This window comes from Periplaneta americana, chromosome 1 (genome assembly GCF_040183065.1).
Source record: "Periplaneta americana isolate PAMFEO1 chromosome 1, P.americana_PAMFEO1_priV1, whole genome shotgun sequence".
In the NCBI taxonomy this organism is placed as follows: Eukaryota; Metazoa; Arthropoda; class Insecta; order Blattodea; family Blattidae; genus Periplaneta; species Periplaneta americana.
This window is the reverse complement of record NC_091117.1, coordinates 211493920-211517098: the sequence shown is the minus strand read 5'-3', so window position 1 is coordinate 211517098 and position 23179 is coordinate 211493920. Positions and strand designations below refer to the sequence as shown.

At 35.0% G+C, this 23179-nt stretch overlaps 1 protein-coding gene across 1 annotated transcript in view; it reads left to right on the top strand.

Moving 5' to 3' along the window:
- Positions 1-588: 588 nt before the first annotated feature.
- Positions 589-23179, top strand: part of Rsod (Related to Sod) — a 44193-nt gene continuing 21602 nt past the window's right edge. The window contains exons 1-8 of the mRNA XM_069837285.1: positions 589-764; positions 5179-5398; positions 6820-6994; positions 10630-10849; positions 11877-12174; positions 15165-15412; positions 17066-17228; positions 22397-22748. Coding sequence (XP_069693386.1) covers positions 707-764; positions 5179-5398; positions 6820-6994; positions 10630-10849; positions 11877-12174; positions 15165-15412; positions 17066-17228; positions 22397-22748 — 1734 coding nt within the window. The 5' untranslated portion in view covers positions 589-706. The remainder of the gene's footprint in view (positions 765-5178; positions 5399-6819; positions 6995-10629; positions 10850-11876; positions 12175-15164; positions 15413-17065; positions 17229-22396; positions 22749-23179) is intronic.

Genomic DNA, 23179 nt, shown 5'->3' with positions numbered 1-23179 from the left:
TGTTAAAAGTTGTACGAATTTTGCTTATAAATGACATCAGAGTGTAGATATCGCATTCTTGATTTTTTCTGAGTTAAATAGGCTAATCTAGCCAACAACTAATTTGTGCAAATATCTCAATTTTTTTTTTTCAAATGATCAGTTGGTCTATTGTTGCGCAACTCCGTCCAAATGTCGCGACATAACTGTCAAAATGTAAACGTACTGTAACATTTTCAGTAAAATGACTTTACTGTCATTGCATTGTTTATCTTTCGTGCGCGTGTTTATTTACACCTCACACTCTGTGACAGAAAAAAATATATTATAGATATATTAATTTGTCCTACAGAATTTATCTGTAATATTGACACTTAATATTTTAGGAGAAAAATTCGCTCCGGCGCCGGAGATCGAACCCGGGTCCTTGGTTCTACGTACCAAGCGCTCTGACCACTGAGCTACGCCGAATTCAATCCACAGCACCGGATCGAAAAAAAAAATATTAAGAAAAAATTACGCTTGCCGTAGAAATAACGTAATAGAAAGTAAGTGCCATTCACAGACAACTGGGGTAGTGGAGTTACTATATACGTAGCTTCCTCCATCCTGTGATCCCGTTACGTTACGCGCTGGGTCCACTCTAGTGACATAGATCAGCTGTGAAAGAGTGTGGCGTGAGCAACATGTTGGTGTGAAATTGGCATATTGTAAGTTTTTTGATGCCATGGGCGTCAGAAAAGTAGACATTCATCTTCTGTATTCTTTAACAATCATATTATGTGGTAAGTCTATAAAAAATATTTCAAGTACAACTTAAATATATAATAAAATCGTGATCTCATTCCGTCACCAGTGGGTTTTAGTTATATATTTATGTAACGTATGTCTGAATAGAATTGAACCATTGTTATGATTGTAGGTACAGAGAAATGGAGATAGAAGCTCATTATTTCTTCTCAATGTTTCTGATACATATAATTTGTAAACAATCGAAATAACAGCGACAAAAGATGTTAGTATGATTACGGTTTCACGCTCGACCACATGTTGAAGTCTCTTTTTCTCTTTTTGCTTGCATATGATTAACTCAAGTGTGAATCATATCGTAGACGTTAATTAAAAAATTAAAATGAAACAATTATTGGCATAATACGAATATGTATTCCAAAGTGAGGTTATAGAATTTCACTATAGTGGTCTAGAATAGCCTACGATTAAATTTAAGGGTGAATAATAACCCATGATGACAATGCTTCCTTGCAAAAGGATAGCCACAATTTTATAAAAAATAAACAGGAATACATTTTATATATTATTTATACTAATAGCCTACAAGTGATATGTTGTATGTCGTTATTTTAAACATAATTTCCGTAATGTTAAAAAAAGAATACTAAACACTAAGTAATCAGCACTTATTCCATTTTTTATATTATTTCTGTAATGTTTGACAAAACACTGCTAATTTTTTAATACATCTTTCATTCATTCAACTCTCTTCATTTTGAGAGGAGTAACTGCAAATTGTGTGTTAAATGTCAAAGCAGAACGATTATATTATATTGAGTTCCATAATACGAATAAATTAAAAGGCATGAATATGCCTTAACGTTTAAGTTTATAAAGTCTACTAAGGTGTTGTAGGCCCTATCAGTGGCGAATCCAGGATTCCTTAAGGGGGGGGGGGCAAACTTTTTTTTCCCTATTATTGCCTCTCGCCAGTCCCTGCCGCTTCTAGTATTCAAGGGATGTATACTCACCCCTACCAACGCTTTGGTGACCTAGCAGAAATAAAACTGTTGACTTAACTTCATTAAAATAAAATAACTCCATAAACTTAAATATAACTGTTGTCATATTGGCTCAAGGGGAGGGGGTGCTAGCCCCCAGCCTTTTCTTGGATCCTCCTATGGACCTTATAGTTCTTTCAGCCCTTTTGTTTAGTCAACTGTCCGAAGACAGGTTTGAACCTCATAAGTGACACTAATAAGACATCACTCATGAGGCAACTAAGCCAATACATAATGGGAAAGGGTGGCCAGTTCCTATTCCCCTCCAGTGCACTTTGCATTACATGTATATGAACACATAAAAAGCTATGCTGAAAGCTGTTAACAAAATATTAGCGAAAAAAGGTGAAACAAGACACCCTGGTCGTACGTGGTAGAATAATAATGTAACAGAATTTATTGTATAAGAGAAAAATATGTACCACAATTTTTCAAGATCAGTTTTAACAACCAAAGGCTTGAGAAAAGGATGCAGTATATCACCTCTGCTTTTCAATGTACAGTATATTTAGAGCAGGTTATAAAAATTGGAAATGAAGTTGTCAAGGCATGGGTATAGAAATTAATAAGAAGCATATATTCACATTTAATTCTGCGGATAATCAAATAGTAATATACGAGACTATTTGATTTGAAATTTATGACACAGAGATTACGAAAATGTTACGAATTGGGGTCTCGTAAATTATGATAAAACGAACATTTGGCGGTTAACTATAATGGAAGACAATTTGGGTTTGGATGAAGGAATACAAATTAATCAGATTAGTTAATTTAAATATTTTGGAGCTGTAATTATTACATCAGATAGAACTTGCAAATATGAAATTAAGAGTAGAATAGAATAGAACAAAGTAAAAAGATTATTATTTCCTGGTAGGACAAAAATATTCGGAAATATATATAAAAAACTCCATTGGAAAAATATTAGTAGAATCAATTTTAACTTATGAACGTGAAATTTAGAATTTAAAGGAATATTTTAGAAAAAGACATATCAGTGGAAATGGACTGCCAAAGAAGAAGTGCCAGAATTTCAAGATTGCAGCAGAGTACAAATGAGGAAGTCTGGAAAAGAATGAACGCTACAGATAGGCCTACTGTTCTTCAGGGAATTGATGACAAATGAGTCTGATGGTTTGGCCACCTATTACGAATGGAGGAGACAAGATGGCCAAAACAACTACATCTATGGAAAGGGGAACTGAAGAACAGAAATCTCGCAATCGAGGGTGCAATTATTAGGCAGTTTTGGAGATTTGGCACAGAAAGGCGGCATTAGTTGTATAACCTGTCATGTACAAAGAGTTCCTATGCAGAACTCCAAACAAAATCTGTTGGTGAGCAGCGAGTGGCCATATGTTGGCATATGGACAAGTCTGTGTACTGCCCTACACATAGGGGTCTCAATCTATCCTTTACCACTTAGCTTCCTCAGGACAGGCACTCTACACTATGATCATTAAGCCGAAGGAGAACATTGCTACCTGGGACCAATCTGCATAGGAACTTTCTGTGTATGTATATATACAAAAAGGAGCATATTCTGGAAAAGAGAATTAAGGAAGAGACTTGTGTGAAGTGTAGCATTGTATGAGGCAGAAACTTGGACATTACGACGAAGTGAAAAGAAGCGACTAGAAGCATTTGAAATGTGGATATGGAGAAGAATGAAGCATGTGAAATGGACAGACAGAATAAGAAATTAAGCTGTGTTGGAAAGAGTGGGTGAAGAAAGAATGATGCTGAAACTGATTAGGAAGAGAGAAAGAATTGGTTGGGTCACTGGCTGAAAAAAAAACTGCCTACTGAAGGATGCATTGGAAGGAATGGTGAATGGGAGAAGGGTTCGGAACAGAAGAAGTTATCAGATGATAGACGACATTAAGATATATGGATCATATGCAGAGAAGACTAAGAGGAAGGCAGAAAATAGGGAAGATTGGAGAATGGTGGATTTTCAGTGAAAGACCTGCCCTTTGGCAGAACAATGAATATGTATGTATGTATATTATATATCAGTGGCGGCTCCTGCATATTTCTTAAGAGGAGGAAAGAAGTTAACAGCGCAAAATGACACCTTCTTGAGAGAAACAAGCTACAAATTAGCCTACATGCATACATGTAAGACCAGGTAGTGTTAGGGTTGGCCTTCCCTTCTGTATAGCAATAATCTGTTTTTGTAAACTGAGTTTCCTAAATTGTCCAAAATATAATATGTTTTCACTTCCATTCATTGTTGAATAACTGCACAAATTAACAATTACAAGGAAATTCACAACCTCGCAGCATTTTTCATGCACACTACAGCATCACACGTGTTGGAAGAGACTAGCTACTAACTCGTAACTGGAACCGTTTTACGGAAATGGAAATGAGAAATAATCTGTTAGGAAAGGGAGAACACTGCGCCCACCCACGTGGTCTGTTTACAAGTTCAGTATCACATGCTTTTGAAGAATATCAGTTCTTGTAAAGTCATATTACCATTATTGTTTAAAGCTGCTGGTGGCCGATTAATTTTTTTATGTTAAAAATAATGTAGTTTGCAGTACCTTCAATTTCAAATATATTTGTACAAAAGTGACAACTTGGCTGTTGTCCTGTCTAGTAGACAATGAATGGAAGTGAATTTCAGGGGCCAAAAAGATATGCGATACTAACTTAGAACTACTTCCTCTTTGTTTTATATAAATCCAACTTCAACTTTCAGATATCCTCGAAAGTTTCAAATCACGAATAGTAGCTTATATAAGGTGCAATGAATAATATATTTTGATTCATAATTTAAAAACAAATTTATATGGTGTCTTTCATAGCTTTGCATTGAAACTGTTTTTATTGTGTCTCCTCCTAGATGACTAGTCTGGTTGAATGCAGCATCGTTAGATGGCAGTGGTAGCGAGCTTGCTGCACGACCAGTCGGTTTCTATTTCCCGCCCATGCGCTGATTCAGAGGATGATCTCCTCCCTATCCGCTCATTTACTTGCTTTAAAACTCTGCTTCTTTCTCTGGCCAATAGCGCGCTGTTGTCTACGTGTGTTAACTGCAGTAAAGGAGGAATGGATTGGCTTTCCTCTACACAAACAATCTCGCATCCTTCTCACAGTTTTCCAGCAGCACATGAGTGCGCGTGGTTTAAAACCCGATCAACCGAGGTTTTCTTATAGCTGTGAACTTAAAAATTATCGAATCTTCCTCGAATTTCAACGCATATATTTCATTTTGGTATTTACTTTCAAAAGAAGAAAAATGTGAGGAGGACGTTCCTCCCTTCCTTCCCCCGAGGAACCGCCACTGTTATATATATTTAGTATTATATTGGTGTCACCATCATCATCATCACATGTCACAAATGATTACAGAATTTATACATTAGGTCTACACAATCTGTATTTAATTTAGGGTTGAGGACATGTTCTGGAATCCAGCTAACAGCCTATATATCACAGTCTGGTCTTCACGGAGAAGTCATATTTCAGCAACAGTCTGGAGATGGGGTTACAGTGCGGACATCCCTTCAAGCAATTGATGGGCAGTCACAATGGTCATGGAGTGTCAGGGAATTGCCTGTTTCCTACAGCAGCATTGACGATCGCTGTGGGGATAATCATTTGGGCTCCATGTAAGTTTTTTTTAATTAACTCATATACTGTATAATCTAAATTTTACAACTGAAATTTGAATTAATGTCAATAAGTGACTTATGTGCAATATATATTTTGACTGTTTGTATTTGAAGAGTCCATGGGACTAACTCTTCTCAAGATATTTAGTGTTATTTTGAGTCATAACAATAGCCCAGGTATGACTATCATTACTATTACTGTTATTATTATTATTATTATTATTATTATTATTATTATTATTATTCATCCTTCACGATTTAGGCATCTGTAGACCTGTTTCGGCCCCATCTAGCATTCTTCTTAAAGGTCTTCCTGGTCGATGATGTCCTCTAGGTTTATACTGTATCATAATTTTTGGGATTCTTGAATTTTCCATTCTTCTTACATGATCTAGCCAATTGAATTTGTATCTGCTGATTTTTTCTTCTACTGACTCTACTTTTAATTGTTCTCAAATTTCTTCATTCCTTTTTCGGTCTAAAAGAGTATATCCTGCTGTCCTCCTGAAAAATTTCATTTCCGTTGCTTTGATTCTGTTCATATCTTTTTTCTTTAATGTCCAAATCTCGCTTCCGTATATAAGGGAGGGTAATGCTAGTGTATTATATATTTTTATTCTTGTAGATTTTTGTACTAATTTAGCTTTTAATGCATTGTTTATTATTCCTAGAATTTGTGTAAATTTGGTAATTTTCTTGTTCACATCTTTTTCATTTTGATAAGATATTTCACAACCCAGATAATTGAAATTTTGCACTTGTTCGAGGCATTGGTTATTGTGTATTATCTTACTTCTGACTGGGTCTTGTCCTAAAAATGCCATTACTTTTGATTTTTGTGCTGAAATTTCCATCCCAAAATCTTTTAATATTTTATTTAATGTATACAATCCTCTTTGTAAATTATCCTCTGAATTGGAAATTATGACTTGATCATCGGCATAGAGTAAGGTATTTAATGTTAGAGCACTGGTTATTTTGATTCCTGATGTGTAGATTTGGTTCCATTTTAAAATAATTTCATTTACATAGATATTATTATTATTATTATTATTATTATTATTATTATTATTATTATTATTATTACATAATTATCTTATTGGTGTTGTGAAGATGAAAAGAATTGTCATTGTATTATATTAATTATGTATTATATTGTCTTGTATTGTAGTATTGTATTGCTTTGAATTGTATTGTATTAATTATGTTATATTCATAGCATTGTAGTAATTTTCTATCATACTGGTTGAGTGGAAGAGAAGGCCGAATGGCCTTACCTCTGCCAGATAAAATAAACCATTATTATTATTATTATTATTATTATTATTATTATTATTATTATATGTGAGAATATTGTAATTTTGTGGACTTATTAATAAATATGATAATTGTAATGCCTTTCTTACTGTTCATTTCAGTACTTTGAATTTTGATGATATTTTTGGGCCTTTGGATCTGCCTGCCAATGGGTCAACAGAGATGACAACATCAAATGATAAGATAGTGCTAACAGGTGCTAAAGGCTTGTGGGGGAAGTCCCTTCTTTTACAGATGGTTGAAGACAGCTCTCGAATGGCTTGTGCTACTATTACAGTAAGTAATATTTGTTTATATGAGCGCATGTGAGTGTGTGTGTGTGTGTGTACTGACACACGTGTGCAAGTTCGTACGTGCATTCGTGTGCCCAGAGACTATCCCTCGTATCTAGTAACTATGGGACAAAGCCAGTGCTGTATAACTGATCTTGCCAACTACTTGAAATATAATTGTATAGGTTACTACTTACTGGCTTTTAAGGAACCCGGAGGTTCATTGCCACCCTCACATAAGCCCGCCATCGGTCTCTATCCTGAGCAAGATTAATCCATTCTCTATCATCATATCCCACCTCCCTCAAATCCATTTTAATATTATCTTTCCATCTACGTCTCGGCCTCCCTAAAGGTCTTTTTCCCTCCGGCCTCCCAACTAACACTCTATATGCATTTCTGGATTCGCCCATACGTGCTACATGTCCTGCCCATCTCAAACGTCTGGATTTAATGTTCCTAATTATGTGAGATAAAGAATACAACGCATGCAGTTCTGTGTTGTGTAACTTTCTCCATTCTCCTGTAACTTCATCCCTCTTAGCCCCAAATATTTTCCTAAGCACCTTATTCTCAAACACCCTTAAACTGTTTTATAAATTCTAACTTTCAGATTTTTCGACAGCAGACTGGATGATAAAAGCTTCTCACCCGAATAATAACAGGCATTTCCCATATTTATTCTGTGTTTAATTTCCTCCCGAGTATCATTTATATTTGTTACTGTTGCTCCAAGATATTTGAACTTCTCCACCTCTTCAAAAGATAAATTTCCAATTTTTATATTTCCATTTCGTACAATATTCTCGTCACGAGACATAATCATATACTTTGTCTTTTCGGGATTTACTTCCAAACCTATCTCTTTACTTGCTTCCAGTAAAATTCCCGTCTTTTCCCTAATCGTTTGTGGATTTTCTCCTAACATATTCATGCCATCCGCATAGACAAGCAGCTGATGTAACCCATTCAATTCCAAGCCTTCTCTGTTATCCTGGACTTTCCTAATGGCATACTCTAGAGCAAAGCTAAAAAGTAAAGCAATTGTATAGGTTACAGTATTTAAAAACATACTGGTATAGTCGCTTTTTTCATTTATTATACAGGTGGTATCAAAGTGATCTTTTTTATTTTATGTTTAATTAAGTTAAGGCATTGTTGAGGCTGTGTTATAACACTATGCTGTCCGTTTTTTTACCTAATCGACTCGTTACAATTATCGATAAACTATTAAGCAATACACATATTAGTTTTCATTCTTGTTATAGTAATGTATGCAAGAGAGTGACTAGTTGTGGCATACCACAAGGTTCATCACTAAGTATGATTCTCTTCAATCTGTATATGGATTCTTGAAATCAGTTACCTACTTCTTCAAGCACGCAACAAAAGTGTTGTCATTTGCAGATGACATAGCTGTGTATACAAAATACCAGTTAAAATAAGCCAGAATAAGTCCTTGGCTCATTATATTCAAGACTTGCAAGTAATTTATCAAGAGCTACAATCTCTAGGATTGGATATGAATTATAACAAAAGTCATCTTATATTCAGCAGAAGTAAAACAAAAGCTGGGAAATTAACCGTATAATTATAAATAAAAATATATTTCATACCTAGTTATAGGTGAAAATTTTTAGAATCATTGTGGACTTCAAATCAACAGGAAAGGTCTATTACAACTACACTCTAATGTAAAAAATACAATATAAGGCATCAGTTTTCAATTAAATAGCACGAACACAATGGGGGAAATCATCCTAAACTCTTTATAATAGGCCTAACATGATTCAAGCAGTAATAAAATATGGAATAGGTACACTACTGACACTACCAAGAGCTGCCAAAAAAAAGTTATGTTCACAAATTTACAACATTAGTAAGAAAATGCTAGGACTAAGTTCCGAGAGTTTTCTAGGAAATAAGATTACTAAAATTTGAAACAACACTAAGGCATTTTGTCATAAATTCATGAAAAACATTTTCCTAAGCATTAATATATATATATATATATATATATATATATATATATATATATATATATATATATAAAATTCTCAAATTAAAACTTTTCCATTCATTAGTGAAAAGTAAATAATCAAATATGAATTTTTCGACTCCATTATTTCTCATTATTTTTTCACAATACCTTCAAGATTCTTCAATACTAAGGTTCCCTAGATATTCAACTTATTGTATACACATTGATACTATTTCCTTTGCATGAGAAATCGAGCCTGAATTATTCTACCAAGAATACATATACATAGCTCAGTATGAAAACAATTTGATTGTCATCTTTACAGATGGTTCCAAAACCTTGAATTGTGCGAAAGAAGCTTATAAAAACGTTACTACTGATGATTCTTAACTGATTGTTTTTACAAAAAATTCCTCGATATTCTTGGCCGAATTAGGGCAATACTCCAACCATTGAGATCGTTACTTTTGACTTTTGAATATCTTATTTTTTACTGACTCTCTTACTCCTATAAAAGCTTCAAATAAACACATCATGGATAATGGTGCATTGTAAACAATTCATATAGGTACCATTCACAACTCAACGGGAATGTGACATTCTTTATATGGATACCCAGTCATAAAGGAATCTAGGAAAATGAGTCATTGGATTGTTTACCCAAGAAACCATCGAAACTGATTCCTATTAAAACTGTTAAACTATCTATAGAAAATGCAAATCTGGATTTCAGGTAGTAGCTCCCTGTAAAGCAGGTTTGAATAATTTCAAGGAAAAATTGTTCTGGGGCCAGGTATCGATCTCGGGACCCTTCGCTTAGCGCACGAATGCTCTACCGACTGAGCTACCCCAGGAACTATATACGACACCGTCTATAGCAAAACCTTATAGCTTCAAATATAAACTGGATCCATTGCGAAGATGAGAATTATCAAACCCCTTGATTCATTAAACACAGGGTTAGTAGACAGGAAACATTGTTGATTAATAAAATAAAATAAAATAAAATGTGGTCTTATCTCCAAAATACTTTAATAAAATTACATTACTAGAGTCTCCACTACGTGAGTGTGATGAAATCGTTGATATTAACTTGTCTTCCTAGGATGCTCGATGCTTATGCATCAAAATGTAAGCTGGAAACAAATGATAAAAATAAACGGCTATGGCACATGGGATATAATTTCTATCATATACAATGAAGAATATAAAATTAGTAAAACTCTTAAAAATCACATAGTTAATTTTACAATGGAATTATGAGTCTCATATCAATGTCATTATCTGACATAGACTAAGAATTAAGACTTTGAAATGGTAACAAAGATGTTGAAATCCAGACCAGCACTGATGGATAGGATGTCCATAAATTAAATCACCTTAACAACAAGTTTATATAATTTATCGAGAACAGCGGAGCACAGATATGCGTATGTGTTTCATGCAACTGCAGTTGAGTAAATGCAGTAGCGCTAAAGTCATTACACATGTTTCAGATTTTACCTGGACATCTCTAGACAAACATTTTCTGAGGAAACAGAAATTCTATATTGAAAGTAAGAAAATGGAATACAACACAGAACGATGGAAACATTTAGAAACATGTTATTAATATTTGGTATGTTTTAAAAATGATTTTCTGATTTATGTTGTTTCAGGTGTCTGGAAATGCTGATGAGAAGGTTGCAGAAGCAAGATTCTTTTCCCCTATAGCTGGTTCTGTATTTTTTCGTTGGGTAGGCAGCCATCACTCAGATTCAACTGACACTCTTCTGCATACTAACCTTTACCACGTTGTGAATATCAATGGAAATAAATATTCAAACACTGAACATAACTGGAAAATCTACACAACAGACATCCTGGATTCTGAGGCTGGTATGTTATAAATGATGATCAGTAATAGACTAGACTGATAAAAATTCCTTTGGAACTGGAGCAAAACTAAATAATTTAATATGCAAATATAAGAAATAGATTATATTATATATTTTTTTTAAATTCTGGTGTCAGAATGGTATACAGATTGTTCAGCAAAACTTGAGCAATGATTTTGCTCATCCATTCTGAAACTGTGATTAATTTGATGGATGCTTTTAAATTGTGAATACAGTATGATCCTAACTACTTCGCTACTAAGACATAACTGACGGGTTTCTCCCCCTCCCTTCACTATGTGCTGTGTGCCACTGCGCAACCAAAAGGCAGAGCTCAGAACTTAGCAAACAATCTGTACATAAGTCAGAGAGATATTACATGCTTTTCACTATAAGATGTATAACTATTGTACCAAATCTGATCCAGTTTTAGGAATTATGAAATGTTCTTGACTACTGTATGAAATATTTCAAGTGCTTATTACTACAAACACAGTAGCCTAGATTCGATTTCTGATAGAAATATATATCTCCTTTCCCTTTCATAGAGAATGGTTATGTGTATTTTCTCGTATTTATTCTGTGTTGTCAAGAGATATAGAGATTTATTTGCGCCTGTTAACCATGACCAAGAATGCTCTCTATTTGTGAATTTCTAATGTTAATTAAGAATTCAAACAAACATACGAAGGTTGTATCGAAAATCATCACTAAATAATTTTTTACAAGGCCCAAGGTCATGTGAAAGGAAAATGTAGGGACCTACACATCAAATTACTTCTCAAATATTTTTTTTATTTTGCTATATGGTAACATCCAGCTTGAAGACACATTTTTGTAGCACTCTGTCTATTCTGGTGATGCAGTTTATGATGTGTAGCTGAGAATAAGATTAAGGACAAATACAGTAATAATAACTGTGTACAATGGAAAGTGCTAGTGTATGCGGCCTCACAGCCTTCTGTACAGTAATGAAGAAGTTATACATGTTTCAATTAATCAGAAATTACTATTCTTTTCTTATGCAGACAAATCTCGAGAGAATTGCAACTTTCTTCAACTGGTATTCGATCCTGTATTCTCGACAACCCCGGGCCAAGCCGTTGGAGATCTTGATTCACGTATAGGCAAAGTGAAAGTTGCTGGTGACCCAAGATCACCATACTCTTCAGTTGCTGGCGTATACCATGACTCAGGGCTTACATCACTGTCAGTTGATCTGCTGAGTGGACAACGAAGCCTCTACCTTGTGATATTCGATGCGAGACATGATGACAGTTTCCTGGCATGTGCAAAAATAAGAGAAATCCATCCTGCCGTGCTCAAGTAAGTTTTATAGTCATTCTCGATTGTCTAGTGCTTACCATGTTTGCCATTGAATATTCACGGGGAATGCTACAAAATGTTGACAGAATGATGTAGATGCCTAATATGGGCAAACGGGAGAACCCCGAGAAAAAACCCAACTGCGACCTTGTCCACCATAAGTGTCACTATAGATTTTTCAGGACTATTCATTCATTCATAAAATTGGAGATTTATCCTTCGAAGAGGTGGAAAAATTCAAATATCTTGAAGCAACAGTAACAAATATAAATGATACTCGGGAGGAAATTAAACACACAATAAATATGGGAAATGCCTGTTATTATTCGGTTGAGAAGCTTTTATCATCCAGTCTGCTGTCAAAAAATCTGAAAGTTAGAATTTATAAAACAGTTATATTACCGGTTGTTCTTTATGGTTGTGAAACTTGGACTCTCACTTTGAGAGAGGAACATAGGTTAAGGGTGTTTGAGAATAAGGTGCCTAGGAAAATATTTGGGGCTAAGAGGGATGAAGTTACAGGAGAATGGAGAAAGTTACACAACACAGAACTGCACGTATTCTATACTTCTCCTGAAATAATTAGGAACACAAAATCCAGACATTTGAGATGGGCAGGACATGTAGCACGTATGGACAAATCCAGAAATGCATATAGAGTGTTAGTTGGGAGGCCGGAGGGAAAAGGACCTTTGGGGAGGCCGAGAAATAGATGGGAAGATAATATTAAAATGGATTTTAGGGAGGTGGGATATGATGGTAGAAACTGGATTAATCTTGCTCAGGATAGGGACCGATGGCGGGCTTATGTGAGGGCGGCAATGAACCTCCGGGTTCCTTAAAAGCCAGTAAATAAGTAAGTATTCATTCATTTATTTTATTCCATAGATCTTACATGAGCAATGAAGCTTTAAGATTTGGATCAAGTCAAATATTTTACAATATTACAATCACAATTTTTACAAATTTTTATAGTTTTACAGTTTAGTAATTTTCTACAATTTTTACAATTTTGTGCAATTTTTTACAATATTCTGGCGAGATGTAGTGAGATGAGGTAAGATCCGAGGATTCGCCAAAATAGTACCTGGCATTTGCCTTTTGGTTGGGGAAAACCTCGGAAAAACCCAACCAGGTAATAAAATCAAAGGGGGGGGGTAATCAAATCAAAGGGGTTGATGCTAAGGACTCCCCATAGACCATCCGGCTTCAGTCTCACGAACTATGTCAGAGACTGCGAGTGAATAAAGATTCTGTACTTCGGGGCAGAAGAAGATGTCAGATGATAGGCAACATTAAGATATATGGATCGTATGAGAAAACAAAGAGCAAGGCAGAAAATAGGAGACTGGAGAAAGCTGGGTTTGCAGTGAAAGACCTACCCTTGGGCAGAACAATAAATGAATGAATGACTCAAATTTTTAATTCTAAAAAATGAGAACACATTTTCTTGTTATTTGAAAGTGTAAGCAATACTTCAGTGCTTGCAGTAGTCATACGTACACCTCACCAGTGATAAAGCTTTTCACTATGTCGGATTTTCTTAGAACTTACAGTAGAAATATCAATTATTGTTTTTAATGCTATAAAAACTCTATGTTGTTAATTTTATATGGTTATAATATAAACTACGTGTACAATCATCGTCATAGTTGTTCTTTATTTTTGTGTTTATGAGCTGAGAATTTAAGTCTGCTGTTTATATATACTTTACTTACTTACTGGCTTTTAAGGAACCTGGAGGTTCATTGCCGCCCTCACATAAGCCCGCCATTGGTCCCTATCCTGAGCAAGATTAATCCATTCTCTATCATCATATCCCACCTCCCTCAAATCCATTTTAATATTACCTTCCCATCTAAGTCTCGGCCTCCCTAAAGGTCTTTTTCCCTCCGGCCTCCCAACTAACACTCTATATGCATTTCTGGATTCGCCCATACCTGCTACATGCCCTGCTCATCTCAAACGTCTGGATTTAATGTTCCTAATTATGTCAGGTGAAGAATACAATGCGTGCAGTTCTGTGTTGTGTAACTTTCTCCATTCTCCTGTAACTTCATCCCTCTTAGAGCCAAATATTTTCCTAAGCACCTTATTCTCAAACACCCTTAATCTATATTCCTCTCTCAAAATGAGAGTCCAAGTTTCACAACCATACAGAACAACCGGTAATATAACTGTTTTATAAATTCTAACTTTCAGATTTTTTGACAGCAGACTGGATGATAAAAGCTTCTCAACTGAATAATAACAGGCATTTCCCATATTTATTCTGTGTTTAATTTCCTCCCGAGTATCATTTATATTTGTTACTGTTGCTCCAAGGTATTTGAACTTCTCCACTTCTTGAAAAGATAAATTTATAATTTTTATATTTCCATTGCGTACAATATTCTCGTCACGAGACATAATCATATACTTTGTCTTTTCGGAATTTACTTCCAAATCTATCTCTTTACTTGCCTCCAGTAAAATTCCCGTGTTTTCCTTAATCGCTTGTGGATTTTCTCCTAACATATTCACGTTATCCGCATAGACAAGCAGCTGATGTAACCCGTTCAATTCCAAACCCTTTCTGTTATCCTGGACTTTCCTAATGGCATACTCTAGAGCGAAGTTAAAAGGTAAAGGCGATAGTGCATCTCCTTGCTTTAGACCACAGTGAATTGGAAACGCATCTGACAGAAACTGACCTATACGAACTCTGCTGTACGTTTCACTGAGACAGCTGTTTATATATAGATGTTTAAAATTTGCAACCAAACTTTCAAGCTATTCTTTAAGAAGTATTTTTTCAGCTCACGTTATAAATTGACCAGCATGTGATTACCTGTGAGATTATGTTGAGAGATATCAGCCGTGGCTGTTTATTTCCAAAAGCTGGACACAATTTTCTAAGCCATGACAAATTCTTAATACTTGTAGGAGTAAGTGCAGTTGGGAATGTTTGTTATAAATCATGTTCAAATGTACATTTTATTGTTTTACAGGGCCTTGATACAGTCAGAAGGCGTGAAAGGAGAACTGACATTAAGCCAAAGATCGCCTTTTGATCCAACTTGGATTAAAATTAATTTAACTTCAACACTTAATACACCCACTGGAAATTTAGCAAGGATATCGTCATACAAAATTCATGAACTTCCACCAACACCACTGCCATCTACAGATGTAAAAGAAAATCATTGTTATAAAACAGGATCTGTCTTCAATCCAAACAACATACAAGAAGATCAAGGTCTGTTGTAGAAAATATTTAATTCATATACTATTTTAGTGCTCCATTAGTAACTCAATTTGTTTTAATTTTGTGTGTGTATATATTTTCAGGTTTTTTTTATCATTAATCTAACATGCCACAGGACAAAACAGGCTGCAATAAAAGGAGATACTACTACTGTTAACAATAATACTAATAATCACAATAATAATAGCTACAATATCACTGTTTTATATCATATATAAGTTTTATGTAATTATCGTTTTTTTTTCTGTCTTGTGTGTGTATTTTATATAATATGTCTATGTGTTCTACATGCATCTGTATGTCATGTGTCTATTTCATATCATTTTCATGTCATATTTTTTATTTTGTTGGGTTATTTTACGATGCTGTATCAACATCTAGGTTATTTAGCGTCTGAATGAAATGAAGGTGATAATGCCGGTAAAATGAGTCCGGGGTCCAGCACTGAAAGTTACCCAGCATTTGTTCATATTGGGTTGAGGGAAAACCCCGGAAAAAACCTCAACCAGGTAAATTGTCCTGACCGGGATTCGAACCTGGGCCGCCTGGTTTCGCGGCCAGATGCGCTGACAGTTACTCCACAGGTGTGGACTTCATGTCATATATGTCCTTAAAAGTAATATGTATGTTTCTACGAAATGCTTACCTATTTTTTTTTATGTAACAAGTCTGTGAGTGATATGTCCTGGGAAAGTATGGTATGTAATATGTCTGTGTTTCATATATTGTGCTTCTATTTCTATATATTATATCTATTTTATCTCATATCTACGTATTTGTATATAATATAACTATGATCTTTATTATGTCATACACATTTAATGTAATATGTGTATTTTATGTCATAAATATGTATATATTTTATGTAAATATTTGTACAGGGCTATGATATGTATGATTTAACTACAGCCCTAATATACCTTCGGGTAAAATAGGGTTCTATAAACTTGGAAATTCAATAATACCGGTAATAATAATAGTAACGCAATGCTAAAGCAAAGACTTATCATTCTGCAAATTTGGATGCCTGGCAGGAGTGAAGTGATGCTTGTGACAGAGGGATTTTTTTTTTCCGGAGTATTTCTATTTCCTTTAGTTTTTCTTTAGACATGGCTGACACTAATTTCATTCCATTTACTCTCCATTTCACCAAACTTCCATTCTTTATTTCTTATTTTATGTCTACAAAAAAAGTGACACAAGATAGCATACAGGTCTTAATGATAGATGAAGATGGCGAATAAGATACAATTTACCTCTGAAGTGCCAAATGCGGATGGTAGAGGCCGATAAAAAAATATATTACATTTATACATGTACCTATATATAATTTTTCAAATCTGTATTCACAATTAATTTTAATGGCTGTACCTTAATAGCCAAGCACATTGAAGACTATTTCAGATATATAAAAATTAATACAGGGTGTCATTTAAAAAATGTTTTGTCACACTGTATATACCCGAATAATTCTTTTTTCTATATCACTGATATTATTTGATTTTCAGTAACATTTTTTATATAATATAGGTTATTTTATGGTAAAACGTTGTAAAGTTATAAGTAATATCCCATACTTTTTTATAATCTGTATACTGGTGTGTGTTTTTAGTAGAATTTCAATAAAGTCTGTCTTGTTTGCAGCATCCGGAAGTCAGGATACTTATGCTATTGGAGATCTCAGTGGCAAACACAATAAGTGGAGAAGAGAGCAAAGTTTGGCAGAGTTGAATGGTCAGCGATGGGACATATATTTACCTTTATACAGTCATCATAGTGTGGCACATAGATCATTTGTATTTTACAGGTAATATTTTAGTAGGTTACAAAGTTTCATAGAAGTCAAAGATTCTTACACAGAATTTTTGTTTGTATGCATCTGAAGTCTGATTAGTGTAATATGTAGCTAGTCAGTGATATATGCAATGGAGGGGGAAAGGAACTGGCCACCCTACCCCATTATCTTCTGGCCTAGTTGCCTCATGAGTGATGCCGTGTTGGTGTCACTTGTGGGGTCCAGACCTATCTTCGGATAGTTGATTAAACAACAACATAGAATTTATATTGCTCTCTCCATAAAACAAAGACCAGCAGAGCCATTTTTTCAAAGCTGCCCATGCTTTCATCCACTAATCTGTGTCCCTTAATGATGCTGTTACTGCTTTAGAAACAGTGAAACATTTTGTAACACACCATGATCTAACTCAGACGTCTCAATAGGGCCTCCTCGGAGCACTTCCTCCTCTCTCTATTTTTTTATGTAAAAGTGGAACAAGATGCGTGAGCAGTTCGTGTATCTCCGGATGACGTCATTGACCGCGACGTTTGAATAAACATCTGCAACCGCTACGATATTGTGTCCATCTCCGAGGAAAGAATGTCCTTATTACCGCAAATGTATGAAGAAATAAAAGCTTTTATAGGAAAAGTGAAATTGTGGGAGTCGCAAGTTTCAGTGGGTAACTGTTACCACTTTATTAATCTAAAATTGTTACCTAATTTGAATCGAGACCAGTGTAACAAATATAATGATGTACTGAAGGACTTGAGAAAAGAATTTGAGATCAGATTTAAGATTGTTTGTGGATTTCTAAGATGTTTGGGTTATTTTTAATTATTGAAAACATCACGAACTATATTATTTAACTATTATTGTAATTAATATAGTAGCGTGCAAATTAATCCGAACACGACATATTTTTACATTTTCTGTCATTGTTGGCCTCACAGCTGCTCATACTGCTTTAATTGACATCTGTAGTACGTGTAATTCCATTGTTGAAGGTCTGTCACTATTTTTTTATAATATGCGACATTTTGCCTGTCGTTTTGTACTTATAAGCATTAGAGTTTTGTTGAAGACTTAATACTGCAATCCTGTGTACATTCTGTCGTCTTCACAAATGGATACAACTCCACGAAAACGGTCTAAAATTATAACATTAGCAGAGCATTCTTCTATGACACAGAGGCAAATTGCTGCAGAATGTCACATCGGTTTGGCTACTGTTAATTCGATCATAAAACGATACAGGGAGACTGGATCCATCACACCATAGAAAAAAGGAAACTGTGGCCGAAAAAGGAAGACTTCACCTGCAGATGATCGTTTAATTGTCAGGAAAAGTAAATTAAATCCTAGACTAACTGCTGTCGACTTAACCCGCGAGTTAATGGCTACCACTGGGGCGAATATTCACGCCACAACAGTGCGGCGTAGGCTTTTGGAAGCTGGACGAAGGGCTCGTAAGCCTATTAAGAAGCAACTGCTAACCCCTGTTATGTGCAAAAAACGCTTAATGTGGACAAAATTACATCAACACTGGACAGTGAATGAATGGAAGAATGTACTTTTTTCCGATGAGTCTCATTTCGAGGTCCATGGCCACCATGTTTCTTACATATGGAAAGGATCCGAAAAAGTAACAGCAGCTCATCTCCAACAAGCACACAAATACCCCCCTAAAGTAATGTTTTGGGGTTGTCTTACACATGAAGGGCCTGGAGCATTAATACCTATCAAGGGAATGATGAATTCTGACAATATATTCACTTATTGGAAACCAGAATCGTACCCCAGCTGCAAAAATCATTTCCGGATGGCAGAGGTGTGTTCCAACAAGACCTGGCACCATGCCATACGTCTCGAAAAACTACAGAATTCTTCAACAAGAAGAATATTCAGGTACTCCCCTGGCCAGGCAACTCACCCGACATCAACCCCATTGAGAACTTGTGGTCAATTTGCAAAAGAAGAATGCAAAAAATGGATTGTTCTACAAAGGAGAAGATGATTTCTACCCTCATTGGTGTATGGTTTCGCGATGAAGAAATGAAGAATATTTGTGGGAAATTAGTGGAATCCATGCCAAATCGTCTCAGAGCTGTTATTAGGAACAACGGAGGCCACATAGATTACTGAGGTATGTCTTAGATCCTTTTTTTTTATCCCGTTTGAGTGTTTTTGCATAAGTAATTACGTTGTTCGGATTAATTTGCATGCTACTGTATATTAATATTGACATATCATAAAAATACGTAGTTTAACAACCAACAAGTTTAATTGTAATTTTGTTATTATTTAATTGAATTTTATTTCATTAAATATAGTGTAAACTTAAAAAAAAGAGAGATCCCAAAAACCATTTACTAGAAATGAATTGTTGTTGTTGTTTAGTCAACTGTCCGAAGACAGGTCTGAAATTCACAAGTGATACCAACAAGGCACCACTTAAAGATTACTAGGCCAGGAGATAATGGGGTAAGGTGGCCAGTTCCTTGTGCTTAATTAATTACGTAACATGTATGGTTCTTCATGCTTCGGATGTCTTATTTTTACTCATTGATATATCATTAGAAAATAAATTTATTATTATTATTATTATTACTATTGCAAACTACTTAAGAAATTTTATTCCTTCCGAAAATAACCGTCTATTGTGACAGTACAACTCAAAAGTGCCGCTTCGTGAAATTTCTCCCGCGACAGTTATAACTTAGCTCACTCATGCGTGTGACATGAATCAGTGATCGGCTATCTTCGGGTATTGCGCTTATCTCTTCAGCTGACTACGCTGCTCTCTGTAACAACTTTCATGCACTGGCCTTGAGACGCCTGATCTAACTGAACAAATTATGGAACAATTTTCACAATATCAGGGCATGATTTATTCCTTAGGAGCAAGGAGTCCGAAAGAACTACTTTATTTTCCTAAAATAATCACATGTTATTAAATGATCACACTAGAAGAACAAGGTAAATCAATGTTGTAAAATTTTCTGTATTGGAGTTTGAAATATAATATATCGGCCAGCTTTGGCTCTGAGCAGCTAAGATTCCCTACAAATAATCTTATGTTCTTCAGGAATATGTGTTATTATTTTGAGTACCATATTATAGATTTAAAGATGGCATAACTATGAAATTAAATTTCTCTCGTACAGATTTTACTAAATTGACTTAACTTCTTCCCATATAGTTTTAAAATGCTATTTCAGATGTTATTAAATGCCATTTCAGTTATACGTTTTTCTCACTTATGCGTTTTTTTTTTCCTTCGACACCCATAAAAAACGTGTAAATGAATTTTATACGAGTATATAAGGAATACACAAGACAGAGAATTTTCAGTATTATTTTGAAAAGTGATAGTGATTTTGTATTATTGATTTTGATACGATATTTTCATAAATAATGTTTCAACAAAAAGTACTGGTAGTATGTTTTTTTTTTTGTATTTATTATCATATTCTTATATTTTACTTATTCTTCGACTTCTGGTACTGCTTCACTTGGTTCTTGTGTAAGGCACTGTTCTAGTTTCCCAATGTTCTTGCAATATGCCATATTACATATTATTATGTCATCTATGTATAGTGCAAATCTTGTTTAATTTATTTTCGTAAGTGTATATTTGAAGTAGCTTGGATAGGTATTAAAGAGGGATGTACTTGTGACAGATCCTTGTGGAAAATCGACTTATGTTTGTTTCTTTAATGACCTACCTTTTAATCAAAATTTCAACAATAGTATTTTAGCGCTATACGCTGATGATTCAGCATTTCTCACGGCATCGTGGAAGCCAACTGTGGCCATTAATAGGCTACAAGGTCACCTACGTGACATTGAACCATGGCTCCTCAGATGGAGAATCAAATTAAATGTATCTAAAAAACAAGCCATTTTATTTAGCAGGAAAAATAAATTCAATACACCGGGCATAAATCACACAAAATTAGCTATAAATGGATCACAAATCGAGTGGAAAACTTCAGTTAAATATCTCGGAGTAACACTAGACAGACGGCTCACTTTTTGTGAACATATGAGTATACTACAAAAGCTCAGACTTGCCAATTCTAGAATGGTGGAGCTCTACCCAATATTAAATAAAAGCAGACATTTAAACATATATACAGCATTGATTTTGTATAAAGCATTAATTAGGTCGGTAATATTATATGCTTGTCCTGCTTGGGGACATGCACCTATTACATTTCTTAAAAAATTACAGGTTTTCCAAAACAAACTTTTAAGATTCGTTACAGGTCTGCCTACAGTAACACCTGTTAGATTAATACATAAAGATCTAGAAATTTGGACAATTCAAGAATATATCTGAAATCAAGCCTTCTGCACGTACACAAAGTCGTACAGCAGCACAAACCCACTAATTTCATCCCTGGGTAACTACAACCCTGCTTTAGATAAACATAAAAGACCTAAGAGCACACTCCACCCTCTAGCTTGGAATGACAACGTACAAGACGAAAATCAAATTGAAAATTAACAACCACTTGACTCTACAGACAGACATAAATCTATTACTGCACTAATAATGTTATTTCTCTGTTTCAGGGTCATCACGTTATTGGCTGCATAGATGCATTTTACATATTTTCTTGTATATAATTTTTATGTATTTTTTATTGTACTTGTATTATAAATCATGATTAAACGACAACCTTCCACCTCAACATCTACAGTCCCTACAGAAGCCAATTAGCTTGTCGTCAGTACGACATATCATCTTGCTCAAGGTTTTTCCGTGGTTTCCCTCGAGTAATAAGACAAATATCGGGATGAGCCCTAAAAGAAATGGGCCACGGACCACTTCCCTTCCCCCACTCTTTCTCTTCTACTATCACAAAGAACTTGCTAATTTCTTAAATAATCCTATGATATGATAATAGGGGAAAATAAATATACTGTAAGTTCACAGGGCTAACGGCTTCGAAGCTGGATACCTGGTTCTAATGAAGTGCACTGGAAGCAATTTAAAACATGGTGGCATGAGATAGTTACTCTGCCAGCCATAAATAAATTCACTTCAATGAAATTCTCCAATGTAAAAAAAAGAAAAGAGACACTGTTGGTTCTGTTTGCATATATGGATTGTAGATTACTGCACATCCAGTATAATACTGAGAAATATATGACGTGGTAAAATTAAATTTTAAAACATTATTTTCCAGGAGAAATAATTCTGCCGACACTGCAGTCAGTGTAAATGTATCTGACACTCCATGGATCTGTAGCACTCTCTCCCGATATACTGCTGTGGAGCGTGGATGGAAGATTCCTATCTTCACTGCAAGTATTGTGTTTCGATATCCAACAGTTGGACGTATAATCTTCCGTCAGGCTCGGGACCAACCATGGACTGACACAACAGTGATTGTGGAAACATTAGTCCATGGCGACGGAACTTCCCTGAATAACACTGCTGATCATCGATGGGCTGTGCATGTAGAACCACGAGGCATGGATTACTACAATTGGACAGGACGTTGTCTTAGTGCTGGGCCAATCTACAATCCATATAAGGTTAGACTTAGAATTCTTTTAAAATAAAAAAACATATACTAGGATTGATTAATAAGTCAGGGCATTTATTTTTTCTGTCGAAAATGCTCCAATGCAGAAAATTTAATATACAGGGTGATCCGTTTGAGTATGGATAAAATAAAAACAACGTAAAACTTTACTACTGAACTTTATTTATTGAAACTTTGTGCATACAACACTGAAAGATGGGAGAATCCTCAGAGCTCGACATGACCCCCATTGCACAACTCATAACGATGATGCAATTCAGCCCATGTCCGTTGTAACATAAGAGGGGTGATTTGTTGGAAAGCTTGAGTAATTTTTACTCTCAGATCATCATCAATGTTCCTGGGTTTCTGTGAATAGACAATGTCTTTAACAAAACCCCACACGAAGAAGTCAGGAGGGGTTAGATCTGGGGAGTTTGG